At 41.7% G+C, this 14,134-nt stretch overlaps 1 protein-coding gene across 2 annotated transcripts; it reads left to right on the plus strand.

Moving 5' to 3' along the window:
* Positions 1–1,013: 1,013 nt before the first annotated feature.
* cdk5rap1 (CDK5 regulatory subunit associated protein 1) lies at positions 1,014–13,079 on the plus strand. Of its 2 annotated transcripts, none has more exons than XM_034083797.2 (13): positions 1,014–1,498; positions 1,711–1,814; positions 1,890–1,924; positions 3,111–3,211; positions 3,294–3,504; positions 4,102–4,222; positions 5,148–5,378; positions 6,203–6,300; positions 6,403–6,458; positions 7,618–7,748; positions 7,853–8,002; positions 11,932–12,072; positions 12,523–12,920. In XM_034083797.2, exons 1-13 carry the CDS (start codon positions 1,219–1,221, stop codon positions 12,580–12,582), a joined length of 1,719 nt encoding a protein of 572 aa, XP_033939688.1. In that variant the 5' UTR covers positions 1,014–1,218; the 3' UTR covers positions 12,583–12,920. The 2 variants fall into 2 exon arrangements, with proteins under 2 accessions (XP_033939688.1, XP_033939690.1); XM_034083799.2 differs by having other exon boundaries at positions 1,015–1,498; positions 12,810–13,079.
* Positions 13,080–14,134: the final 1,055 nt, after the last annotated feature.

The raw sequence follows: 14,134 nt of genomic DNA on the forward strand, positions 1-14,134 counted from the left end.
TGAAAGTAGGCTACACAACCGAAATAAATCTGTCAGATTTTTTGTCAGAAATCGCGAGAAATGCGGGAGAAATATGACCCCGGGAGGAAATCGAGCGAGGGCTATGAAATCGGGAGTCTCCCGCGAAAATCGGGAGGGTTGGCAAGTATGAGGTAGGCCATCCAGTTATTTTAGCCGAGCCGGCTCAGATGATTGGTCGTGCTTTTTACAGCGCTACGGCTTCCACAGATGACATATTGTTACGTATTTATTGTCAAAGCATTTCATGTATTCATTGCTATCGGGATGTTAAGAGTATTCCATGGAATATAACAAAAAGTGTTTCTGAAGTGAATTGCCTACCCCAACTTTAATTATGTCATTAGGATAGTTTGAGTTTAAGTTAATAACCATTATTATGTATTCCCCTTTGGCCTGAGTTTAGGAAAATACATTGAAAAGAAAAGTGTGACATGTTTCTATCACTACTAAGTTTCCAGGAGTTGATCTATTAAAAACTCACTGTGAAGCCTCTGCTGACCTGCGGAACTATGTTTTACGTCAAGAGGTTATTTTAGACGGACCCTGAAGATGGACGTACTCGGGGACATCTTTGGCTAACGGATTCTGGAGATGCAAGATGAGTCTCTGCCCGTACATCCGTCTTTGTTAAACAGGACCGTTTCCTCAACATTTAGCATCATTGTTTAACTAAAATGAACTTCAGAATATTAATAAACAGTGTAATAAAACAAATGCCTAAGTAGGAAAATACATTAGTTCCTTCTGACATGACGGCATATCTGTATAATGTAATAACAACAAAAAACATTGCATTCGTTTTACGCCTGTGTACCTTAATAAAGCCGATTACTATCAAATATAAATATTATTCATTCAAATCGAGGTAGTTATGCTATACATGTTCATACAAATGTACCTTTTCAAGTATTGTTTTTAACAGCTCAATGTTATTTCCTGGTTGAATAACGACATATTGGAAATGGCAGATATTCTTCTTGGTACGAAGACATCTTTGGCCACACATGAGAAGCTGAATGACATTTACTCAACTCTGCTAGCACTTACACAGTAATATATTTAAAAAGATTAAAACTATACATGCAGTAAGCTACTAAATAACGTTAGGAGTAGCTAACCAAACTATATGGTTGTTCAGTCAGAGCTACATCCTACAGTAGCTGCAAAGCTCCTGGAGCTACCGTTCGCTAACTGAGCATGGAGTCCCTCAGGAAACCCATGTTTACTATCCTGCAACACTGGAGACCCCACAGAGGTGTTAGACCCAGATATTGTTCTAAATTAGCCAACACTAGTGTCACTTCCAAGGAGACGAAGACACATGTAGATGCATTCAAGAGTCAGTTATCCTGTGGGCCAAGCTTTCAGGATTTTATCAAAGGAGCCTCAGTGAAGAAGAGCTTTGCTGCAGATGAAGATCTCTATGATGATCACAGCTATCTGTCTGAGGACCTGGAGATGGGCAACTCAAGGAAAGGTGTGTCTGCATCACCAATGAGTTGATTTTAAATGTTTTCCTTTGTCTTTTTGTTTTTCCTTGATGTGATTTGCCTATGGTTTTTGTAAACACATGTGTTGGTATTCTGAACAAAGTGCATCTGTTTAATGCATCCAAAATAAAAAGTATTACAACTAAACGTTAAATGTCTGGTATCACTGTTGAACTGGGTATTTGTGTTCGCATCGCAGTGTATTTTGAGACCTATGGGTGTCAGATGAATGTGAACGACACGGAGATAGCCTGGTCCATCCTGCAGAGGAAGGGATACCTCCGCACAGTGGAGATAAATGAGGTATTCAAGAGAAATAAAACAATTGGACACCATTTATGCCCACCCAGTTAACTAATTATATTGTTGTGCTTACAGGCAGACGTTATTCTCCTGGTGACATGCTCCATAAGGTAAGGCAATGTCATGCTTTTAGGAATGACGTGAAACATGCTGTTTTAAATGTTACACTTATGCCTCACTTTAAACAAAAGAAGTTGTCCTCTGATAAAAAAAACCGCCATAAAATGTGATATTTTAGAATTTTTCACTTAGATTCGGTATAGCCTACTTTATTGATGCCTATTTAGGAATGTTTTTCGTCACAGCGGCATGTAGATAAGACATGAAATAGAAGATTAACAAATAGTAAATGTAACTTGAGTTTAATCCATTAACCAACTTCACTTCTGATGATATCCACCACACATTTGTATGAATTTCAAGCGTTTCCATGTCGGTGAGTTAATATAGTGCTTCTCAAACTTTTGTCAGTCATGTGTCCCCTTTGAAACATTTTCTCGGCCAAGTACCCCCTGACCGACCCCGAACATTTTTGATCGAAAAAGCCTATATAAATAATTACTATATAGTGATGTTCCCTCAGTGAGATGTATTAACTCCTTCGTGCATGAATTACAACAAATTAAGGATATTTTCATTTTATGCATGAAAAAAAATAACGTTTTTATAAAACAGATTTTTCCAAGGAGTTTTTCAACTGAACAAACTAATGAACAAAATGATATATTGTGAAAAACTATAAAATACAATACACACATTTGACATGTTTATATGAGGACCCCCTTGGTGGTTCTAGGAATATTGTATATACAATTGTGTTTTCTATTTAACTTATTGTACTAAGATTATTTTCGTAATCATGCATGGGTTTTTATTAACCTTTCTTTTCTTTAAAAAAAAAAAATCTCACGTACCCCCTGCAGTACCCCAACGTACCCCTAGGGGTCCGCGTACCCCCATTTGAGAATCACTGAGTTAATATAATGGCAACATTGTTTTGGACATTGGAAAAATAAATCAATTCTATGTTCAGTTATTCACGGTCTGGGATATTTCAATTTATGTATTTTTATTGTTGTGAGGAAAACCAGGACAATGACGCACATTGCAAACTGAACCACAAATCTACAACCTTTTGGGAATATTCTTGTCCTCCTTTAAGTTCTTAGTGTGGGTATTTTCTCTACACCGTTTATTATCCCTAGTGAGGCATAAGGGTTAACCTGACTAACTAAAATGGGCATTTCAAGGCTTCCATACGATTCCTAACTAATTAACCAAATTCTTTCTTAACAGAGAAAAAGCTGAACAAACTATTTGGAACAGACTAAAACAACTAACAGCCATGAAGAAGAGACGGAAAAAGAGCCTCGCTCCGATGAAAATCGGGATTTTAGGTAAGATTGTTGACTGAAATCAAGCCATTTTCACACTCTGACAGAGACTATGAGATATGTAATAATGGCTGTGTTGGTCCAGGCTGCATGGCAGAGAGGCTGAAGACGGAGCTCCTGGAGCGGGAGAAGCTGGTGGACGTCCTTGCCGGTCCAGACGCGTACAGAGACCTCCCCCGCCTGCTGACGGTCGCTGACGGAGGCCAGCAGGCCAGCAACGTGCTGCTGTCCCTCGAGGAGACCTACGCTGACATCATGCCCGTCCACCACACCACGCACGGGAACAGTGCTTTTGTGTGAGTGTTTCCGGAGGATGTCCTTCATATTGCATCTCCAAGGTATCGTGGGAAAGCATTATCTCCTTTCCTTTCGATAAGGATGGTCTAGTGTTTCCTAAATTAGGAGATTATAAAGGAAGCATTGAAGCTCCTTTCCTATCATCTAGGATAGATGTTTTATTTGTATTGTTTCTGTTCTGATTTTATGTAAAGCGTCTTTGAGCATTCGGAAAAGCGCTTTAAAAATTCCATTTATTATTATTATTATTATTATTATTATTATTATTATTATTATTATCATCATCTACAGAATCCAAACAGCTCTTATCATGGCCGCCACTTAAGTCCTTCTGGGTAATTTCACAAAAACACAATTTGACCGCAACCTGTTACTTCATATTGTTATATATGTGCCTTTTTTGTTTTACATTTACATTTTGTGTATGTATATATACTTCATATAAGTATATATACATATATTTCTTATATATTTTAATCTCTGGGATGGTGAGAAACAGCATTTCTATCTCCCTGTTCGTACCACACTCTCAGAGATATTGATGATACAGTTGACTTTGACCTCTGATGACTTCCTGTGTGTCTTCCTGCTGGCAGCTCCATCATGCGCGGCTGTGACAACATGTGCACGTACTGCATCGTCCCCTTCACCCGGGGAAGGGAGAGGAGTCGCCCCATCAGCTCCATCCTGGAGGAGGTCCGGATGCTCTCTGACCAGGCAAGTGCTGACGGAACAACCTCTTTATTACAAGTAGACATGCACTGATAGCAATGCGAGGGATGTGGAAAGTGCAATATACCAAAGTATTCAATCTGAAAACACAGCATTTTGGAGTTTTGGACTTAACATGAAAATAATATTACATTAGCCACAGAGAGTTTTACTTTATCAGACATTTTATGGCATAATGGTCATTATTTTGTGGGTTAAATTAAGTTAACATCAGGGTAGGTGCACATTTTATAACTTTTTAAATAATCTTTACATTCGTCTCAAACACTTAAATGAAAGAGAGGGGTCTTAACATGGATTTAAATAACAGTAGAGAGGAGGATCTGAGGTTTGGGACAAAATGTATAAAAATGAAGACCAACAATGGAAAATATCCCCTGGATCTAAAGTAGGAGCTTGAAATGAAGAGCAGTGATTGGTCAACAGAATATGGGACAAGAAGACAGACACTGAGATGTTTGCAGTCCTTCCAGTCTCTTATTGTTCCCAGAGATGCTTTAATTAGTGGATGAATAATCCCAGCTCTCCCATACTAACAGAGATGGCAAAAGTACACACATACTTTACTCGAGTAGAAGTACAGATACTCATGTTTAGAAATACTCTGGTAAAAGTAGAAGTACTGACTAAACTTCTTTACTCAAGTAAAAGTAAAGAAGTATGGGCTTTGAAATGTACTTAAGTAAAAAGTACCCATAACTAGCATCTGTTTTAAAGAGTACCTGACCTAAGTACAGGTATTTGTTTTGAAAATGTAAGAAGCAAAAGTAAAAAGTTGTCAGAAAAAGAGGTAGTGGAGTAAAGTACTGATACCAGAAAAATTTACTTAAGTACAGTAACGAATTGTTCGTATTCCACTACTTCCCACCTCTGCATACTAACATGTACACGGTGTGTGTGTTGTCCTCAGGGCGTGAAGGAAGTGACTCTTCTGGGTCAGAACGTGAACAGCTACCGAGACGCGTCAGAGGATCAGCTCTGCAGCTCGGGGGCGACCCGGCTCAGCGAGGGCTTCCAGACCGTCTACAGGAGGAAAGAGGGAGGCCTGCGCTTCTCTGACCTGCTGGACCGAGTGTCCCGCATCGACCCCGACATGAGGGTCAGGTTCACCTCCCCTCACCCCAAAGACTTCCCCGATGAGGTACGGTATCACTCAACTGAACACATTAAAGGTGAATGGGGCTGAACAGCTGATGTTAGAGCCTTTAAATAGTCAAATGAGGAGTTATGTAATGATAACCGTGGGTGAGTTAAGGAGAAAAGTACAGATGAGCGTAGATGAAATGTATTAAAGAGGCCCTATTATGCTTTTTGGGGGTTTCCCTTTCCTCTAGTGCAGGGGTGTCAAACTCAAGGCCCGGGGGCCAAATCCGGCCCGCGACTTCATTTTATGTGGCCCCGCAAGAGCTTGCAAAGAATATAATAAGTTTATTATACGGTTACATGCTACTTTACAGTATATCTGTATATGTTCATTTTAATTAATTTCTTATTTTATAGTTATTTCTTATTTTTGATTTATCCTTAATTGTATTAATCTGTGTGAATCTCTGCTGTCCTGTTTTTCAATCTTACCCTGTTGCTGTTAAACTACTGAGTTTCCCCACGGGGATTAATAAAGCTCCATCTTATTTTACAGAAGCAGGTTGCCCATAAACTACATGTCCCACAATGCATCTCATGTTGTGACATGCGCACTGAAGAGACTTGCAATTATTTGCCCTAGACTTCTGCTTTCAGACATAATTACAAAGTTATTACCCTATCCAATAAAAATCCAATGCAGAGGCAATAATATAATATAATACATTATTTCATATGTATTTATATATGTATATTTATATAGTTACAACCGGCCCTTTGAGTGCAACCATAATGCTAATGTGGCCCACGATGAAATTGAGATTCACACCCCTGCTCTAGTGCTTTATTGAAGACGTCCTAATGGGCTCTGTGTTTTCAAAGGTTATTCATCTGATTGCGGAGCGAGGGAACATCTGCACACAGATCCACCTCCCGGCTCAGAGCGGCAGCAGCAAGGTCCTCAAAGCAATGCGTCGTGGGTAAGACAACTCAAACTAAATCATCAAAGCAATTCTGTTTGTAAGGTTTTGGGGGAACTCTAATAAACTCTAATAAAATGTATTCTCTTATGAAATACGCAGCTACACTAGAGAGGCCTACCTTGATCTTGTCCAGAACATCAGGAGAATTGTCCCAGGTAAGATATATATAATAATATATTGTTACTAGTGCTGTCAAAATTATCGCGTTAACGGCGGTAATACATTTTTTGAATTAATTGCGTTAAAATATTTAACGCATTTAACGCATGTGACGAATGGCCCGCCCATACTGCCACCAGTGGCAGCGCCAGGGTATGGCTGGGGTAGGCTGCACCCATACCAAGAAATGGATTAGCCCCACCGTGAGACATGATGTTAAAGTAAGCAAAATAAAGTCTGCCAACTCGCGGAGTAAATTGCACAGACAGCAGTTAGTAAGATTGATTTCAGTAGCCACGGTTTTCAAAACTTTTGTCACGAAGTGATCGTCTTCTCAATAGAACATCTTTGATAACGGCGTGGTGTTGTTGCAGGAAGTCCCGACGGAGAATACTTTTGCTGTAGTACAGGTTTCACATAACTGGTACGCAGGTTATGTGTGTAATCTGAAATGCGCACCGTCACTTGTGTCACAAAGCGCATTTGCGTACCGACGTACTTGTGAAGCTTTTCCAGAAGGCGGTTCGATCACCGGACGACAGAGTCGGTCTCCGTGTGCACAGACAGGCTGCTGTTAACGTCGGTCTGTACAACGGAACTGTGCCAAAACTACGCCAACCGGCTGCGGAGGGAGAGTCCCCCCTTCACTGGAGAACTGCGCTAAAACAGCTGATCACAACGTTCACACTCTGTGGTCACGAAGTACTCCACTAGCCCCCCCCCCCCCCCTCTGTCGACTTTCCTGAAGTACTCCCCCGTTGATAGAAATCAACACGTAATGAATTAAGACCCCACGGTTTGATGATTGATAGGTGTGTGGGTATTATGAAGGTTTTAGTGCATGTAAATGGTCGGCAAAGGCTAAACAGTGTTCCCTTCCCCTCCCACACACACTGCCTCAAGCGCCTCCATTGGACTCCTGTATTTACTTTATGAGATTATAAGTAAATTCCATTTGTTACTTACAGCTTTGTTCATTCGTCACACGTCTTTAGGTATCTTATGATAACACTAGCCTGACTTCATAAAATACAATTTATTTATTAAATCCCAGCTATCTCCTTCTGTGAAACCTAAAGGCCTTTTCTTTCTTATTCTCGTCGTCTTAATAAATGAGTGTGTGGTATGTGTTTAACATGAATGACTGTGTTTCAGAGGTGAGTCTCAGCAGTGACTTCATCTCAGGGTTCTGTGGTGAAACGGAGGAGGACCACCTGCAGACTCTGTCTCTGATCAGGGAGGTGGGCTACAACGTGGGCTTCCTGTTCGCCTACAGCATGAGGAAGGTCAGTAACGTGCCATTGCACAATGAAATCCAAGCTGTTCTCTTCAGCCGCTCCGTAAATGATCGAGATTCTAACCTTACCGTCCTTGTGGTTTCCTTCCTCAGAAAACGCAGGCCTACCACCGTCTGGAGGATGACGTTCCGGCAGAGGTGAAGCAGCGCAGACTGCAGGAGTGTATCACAGTTTTCAGGGAGAGGGCAACGAGGGTCAACGCTGCTCTGGTGGGCAGCAAACAGCTCGTCCTGGTGGAGGGGGTGAGTACCGCACGCATAACACAGCTTCATAGTTTCTTTAGTTTCTCGTTTCTTACCCGGACGGCACCCTGTTCTTCCTCTTTCAATAATAATAATAGCTTAGATTTATATAGCGCCTTTCATGGGATCCAAGGGTGCTTTACAAGAACCCTAACTCAACATCTTTGCATCTCTGGTTCCCTCATCCCAAAGTCCCACTATCCTGTCAATCTTTGGCTGCATTATATGACAAAGGCATGAAACCAACAAAAGAAAATCTTTAATTTGTGAAGATTATCTCGCTAAAGTGTCTTAAATGTTTATTTTCCCCTTATTTTCTGCAAAAATCTGAAAATCTAATGGAAAACTCCCATTGGTTAACTTCCTGGTTGGTCTCCCTGCAGCGGGCTATTGGACTGTTTTCCACAAAGTAAATGGGCGTCTGCCAATCAAAGGTTGGGTGGTTTAATCTCCACTAGTACTGCACACATGACACAGCTTCATAGTTTTGTTCGTTTCTCTTTTCTTACCCAGACTGCACCCTGTTTTCCCTCTTTCGAGAACCCTAACTCTTCATTTGAAGAGTGAGTCAGCATTTTTGCACCTCTGGTTCCCTCGTACCAAAGTCCTCCCATCCTTTCTACCTTGGGGAAAAAAAGTATTTAGTCAGCCACCAATTGTGCAAGTTCTCCCACTTAAAAAGATGAGAGAGGCCTGTAATTTTCATCCTAGGTACACTTCAACTATGAGAGACAGAATGGGGGGAAAGAATCCAGGAAAGCACATTGTAGGATTTTTAATGAATTAATTGGTAAATTCCTTGGTAAAATAAGTATTTGGTCACCTACAAAGAAACAAGATGTCTGGCTCTCACAGACCTGTAACTTCTTCTTTAAGAGCCTCCTCTGTCCTCCACTTGTTAACTGTATTAATGGCACATGTTTGAACTCGTTATCAGTATAAAAGACACCTGTCCACAACCTCAATCAGTCACACTCCAAACTCCACTATGGCTAAGACCAAAGAGCTGTCAAAGGACACCAGAAACAACATGGTAGACCTGCACCAGGCTGGGAAGACTGCATCTGCAATAGGTAAGCAGCTTGGTGTGAAGAAATCAACTGTGAGAGCAATTATTAGAAAATGGAAGGGACTCCTGCAGTGCCAGACGTGTCCCCCTGCTTAAGCCAGTACATGTCCAGGCCCGTCTGAAGTTTGCTAGAGAGCATTTAGATGATCCAGAAGAGGATTGTGAGAATGTCATATGGTCAGATGAAACCAAAATAGAACTTTTTGGTAAAAACTCAACTAGACGTGTTTGGAGGAGAAAGAATGCTGAGTTGCATCCAAAGAACACCATACCTACTGTGAAACATGGGGGTGGAAACATCATGCTTTGGGGCTGTTCGTCTGCAAAGGGACCAGGACGACTGATCCGTGTAAAGGAAAGAATGAATTACATTACATTGCATTTAGCCGACGCTTTTATCCAAAGCGACTTACAATAAGTGCGTTCGACCAACAAAATACAAACTTGAAGAAAACAGAATCATATAAGTACATCAGGTTTCATAGAGCTACAACATTTCAAGTGCTACTCAACTGGCTATAGATAAGCCAGTCCTTTATTAGTATATAAGTGCTTTGTTAGCAGTTATTTGTTAGTAATTCTATCGCTCGAAGTGGAGTCGAAAGAGATGAGTTTTCAGTCTGCGCCGGAAGGTGTGTAAGCTATCTGCTGTCCTGATGTCAATGGGGAGCTCATTCTACCATTTTGGAGCCAGGATAGCAAACCCACGTGTTTTTGCTGATGGGAACTTGGGTCCCCTTCGCAGCGAGGGTGCAGCGAGCCGTTTTGTTGATGCAGAGTGGAGTGCACGTGCTGGGGTGTACAGTTTAACCATGTCCTGGATGTAGGAAGGGCCAGATCCATTCGCAGCATGGTACGCAAGCACCAGTGTCTTGAAGTTGATTCTAGCAGTTACCGGAAGCCAGTGGAGGGAGCGGAGGAGCGGAGTGGTGTGGGAAAATTTAGGAAGGTTGAAGACCAGACGAGCCGCTGCATTCTGGATGAGCTGCAGAGGTCGGATGGCACATGCAGGTAGACCAGCCAGGAGGGAGTTGCAGTAGTCTAGGCGTGAGGTGACGAGAGCCTGGACCAGAAGCTGCGTGGCTTTCTGGGTCAGCTGGGGACGTATCTTCCTGATGTTGTAAAGCGTGTATCTGCAGCAGCGGGTTGTAGCAGCGATGTTTGCAGTGAAGGACAGGTTGTTATCTAGGATCACGCCCAGATTCCTTGCAGTCTGAGTCGGGGAAACAACAGAGGTGCCGATGTTGATAGTCAGGTCACGAGTGGGACAATCTTTTCCCGGAAGGAAAAGCAGTTCAGTCTTGTCAAGGTTGAGCTTGAGATGATGAGCAGACATCCACTGAGAGATGTCAGCTAGACAAGCAGAGATGAGTGCGACGACCTGGGTCTCTGAGCGGGGAACGGACAGAATTAATTGGGTGTCGTCAGCGTAGCAGTGGTATGAAAAACCATGCAGGCTAATGACAGATCCGAGCGAGTTTGTGTACAAGGAGAAGAGGAGGGGACCAAGAACAGAGCCCTGAGGGACCCCTGTAGTTAATTGACAAGGGTCGGACTCCGACCCTCTCCAAGTAACCCTGTAGGTGCGGTCTTTGAGGTATGAGGTGAGGAGGGAAAGTGCAGAGCCTGAAACTCCAAGTTCTTGAAGAGTGTGAAGGAGGATCTGATGATTCACCGTGTCGAATGCAGCAGACGGGTCCAAAAGGATGATGTTTATGTGGAGTGGCCTGCCTTGAAACCAGACTGGTGCGGATCCAGAAGGTTGTTCTGATGGAGAGAACAGGAGAGTTGTTTAAAGACAGCGCATTCAAGTGTTTTAGACTGGAACGGGAGGAGAGAGACAGGCCTGTAGTTTATAACATCAGACGGGTTGAGAGTGGGGCCATGTATCGTGAGATTTTGAGTGACAACCTCCTTCCATCAGCAAGGGCATTGAAGATGAAACGTGGCTGGGTCTTTTCAGCATGACAATGATCCCAAACACACCATCCGGGCAACGAAGGAGTGGCTTCGTAAGAAGCATTTCAAGGTCCTCCAGATCTCAACCCCATAGAAAATCTTTGGAGGGAGTTGAAAGTCCGTGTTGCCCAGCGACAGCCCCAAAGCATCACTGCTCTAGAGGAGATCTGCATGGAGGAATGGGCCAAAATACCAGCAACAGTGTGTGAAAACCTTGTGAAGACTTACAGAAAACGTTTGACCTCTGTCATTGCCAACAAAGGGTATATAACAAAGTATTGAGATGAACTTTCGTTATTGACCAAATACTTATTTTCCACCATAATTTGCAAATAAATTCTTTAAAAATCAGACAATGTGATTTTCTGGATTCTTTCCCCCCATTCTGTCTCTCATAGTTGAGGTATACCTAGGATGAAAATTACAGGCCTCTCTCATCTTTTTAAGTGGGAGAACTTGCACAATTGGTGGCTGACTAAATAATTTTGCCCCACTGTATATAGAGCAAAGGCAAAAAGACACCTTAAAATGTAAAAGTCATTCATTTGTCAAGATTATCTTGCTTCTAGTCATAAATGTTTCTTTGCCTAAAAGCTTATTTTCTGCAATTATCAAACATCAAATGGAAAAATACCATTGTTTTAAAATCAAGGGAATCAGAGCGATGGTAATTTATAGGTTAGCTGTCAGAAATACGTTTCCCTGCAGCTCTCTCTTAGATATCCACAAATTAAATGAGCGTCTACCAATCAGAGTGACAGCGGTTTGATCACCAGCTCTGACTAGCATTGATATTTGACAAACTGCTCACCATAGATAGAAGTACTTGACCTTTACCTCATAACTGGGTTACCATAGAATAACTAAGCTCTTCTTCGCTCTCCACTTTCTGTTCATGCAGGAGAGTAAAAGATCTGCCAATGATCTGAGTGGGAGAACTGATGGAAACACCAAAGTTATTTTCCCCAAAGAGGAAGTTGCTGTTCAGTCTGCAGAATCCAACAGAGCACCAATCAGCGCTGGAGACTACGTGCTGGTGGAGGTACAGATACATCTTACACACATGTTTACCTTTACTTCAAAATAGACTGATCGATATTTATTACAGATGTACTGGTACATGCCAGAGATGCATTTGCCACTTTAGTATTTCCATCAGAAAGCACTTTTAGGTGTATTTGAAACAATAACATGTCCCACTCACTGGCTGTAATCAGTATATCCAAATGATGTAATAACCAAATGTAAAAGCCCTTATTTTTCCTATCAACTTCTCGATTTCTATCACTATTTGAAAACATTTGAATTACAATCGGGTGGCTAATGATTTGTTTGATCCCTGTCAATTCCCAACACATTCACAGTCCCAAAGAGGCAGGTTTACAGATGTACCTTCAGTCGTGATTATTTAATGTTATAGAGAAACACTTCAAGATTCCACGTGTGATTTGTGTCTATGGTGAAAAAGTTCTATTGCTATCTCCCTTCAAAGCCATGTCACCGTCAGGCTGTACTTCAAAGATCGGGAACATTTACCGAAAGATGGAGATGAAAACTTTTGGTTTGAAATCATTTCTTTATTTATCCTCAAATGAAAGATACACAGATGTTCCAGTGTTTAATACAATCATGTATTATCATGAATTCTGCTACTGCTGTAACAAACCAACCATTATAAACAAGCTTAAGCATGCTAAGATTAAAGAATAAACAAATATTTTAAGGCATTATCTGGTTCATTCAATCACTCACTCTTCATGGTTTGTGTCTCTGATATAGATTTTGTCGGCCAACTCCCAGAGCTTGAGAGGCCGAGCCCTCAGTCACAGCTCCCTGAGAGAGACGGTGAAGAACTACGATGAACATGTGTCCTCAAACACAACCATGACCGAAACAGGCCCATGATGGAAACAAGGGAAACCACTGGAAAGATGGGGGAGCAAGAGCACCGCCGTATTTTTTGGGAAGACACACTGTGGCTGTTTTTCATGGACTCTTGGTCACATTGGACTGCTGTGATGAGCTATTAAAACTGCAATGTTATTTAAACTTTCGGTACTAAGTGTGTTTATTTACATATTGAACTGACGACTCGCTATTATATTTGGAAAAACTAGAGAGCAGTGTCTTTATTCAGAAATAATGACACATTCTTGTGAGCGGATTAATGTAGGAACTATTTTCTTCTACTATTTCAACCTAACTTCACGCATCAACGATTGAGCACCAGCTTCTTGTCCATGAGTCGATGCGAGCTTCGTTAATCACAGTGGCACGTGTAAGTTGGTAGAAAGAAAATAATTCCGACAACAAACTGCTCACAACAATGTCTGTGGATTATGTTAAGGAACTGGGTCTCGGTTTCTGGAAGGAAACATCGTGCTGGTAAGTTTTTCAAATGTATTTCATTGGGGCTTTGAGCACAACGAACTAAGTCCTGTAAAGTGTGTTTATATTCAAGGGAAGGCAGACTTGCGGTACGTCCACACGGTAGTTTATGCGCTAATGCTAATGCTAATGCTAATAATGCAATGCGAGGATAATAAAATGGCGGCTTCACAAACGTTTTTGGGAGTTTGACTGGGCGTGGTTTGCATTCCGCCCAGCCAAACAGACACAGGAACCTTTTTCTCCCACGAAAGTTCCTGCTCTCTAGCAGGGACGGAAAAGGGGGTAAAAAGGTTCTCATGAACTAATTTAGTTCCTGGGGCTTTTTGGTGTGAACGCAAATATATCGTAGTTCTGGTGAACTATTGTGGGAAAAGTACTCCGGTGTGAACGTGGCTAAAGTGAATGGGAAGCGTCTCCGTTGAAGCATGCGACGCTGCCATGTGGACGTACCGTTACCTCCCCTCCGAAATCACCATAAACAGTAACTCACACCAAAACATATTTAGATTGAAAAATTGCATTAAAGCTAAAAGAAAACAATGTACTTTTGTGTGAACCGTCCCTTTAAGAATCTAAAACTGGTTTGGATAATGTAAATTATAACGTTTGTTTAGCACAAACTACTGTGACCTAGTTTTTGTTGTACTGATGTCTTAATTTCTTTCCTACAGCTCTCAAATCTACTACAGAAAAGTCCTGCATCGGCACATTTG

This window comes from Pseudochaenichthys georgianus, chromosome 5 (assembly GCF_902827115.2).
Source record: "Pseudochaenichthys georgianus chromosome 5, fPseGeo1.2, whole genome shotgun sequence".
NCBI lineage: Eukaryota > Metazoa > Chordata > Actinopteri > Perciformes > Channichthyidae > Pseudochaenichthys > Pseudochaenichthys georgianus.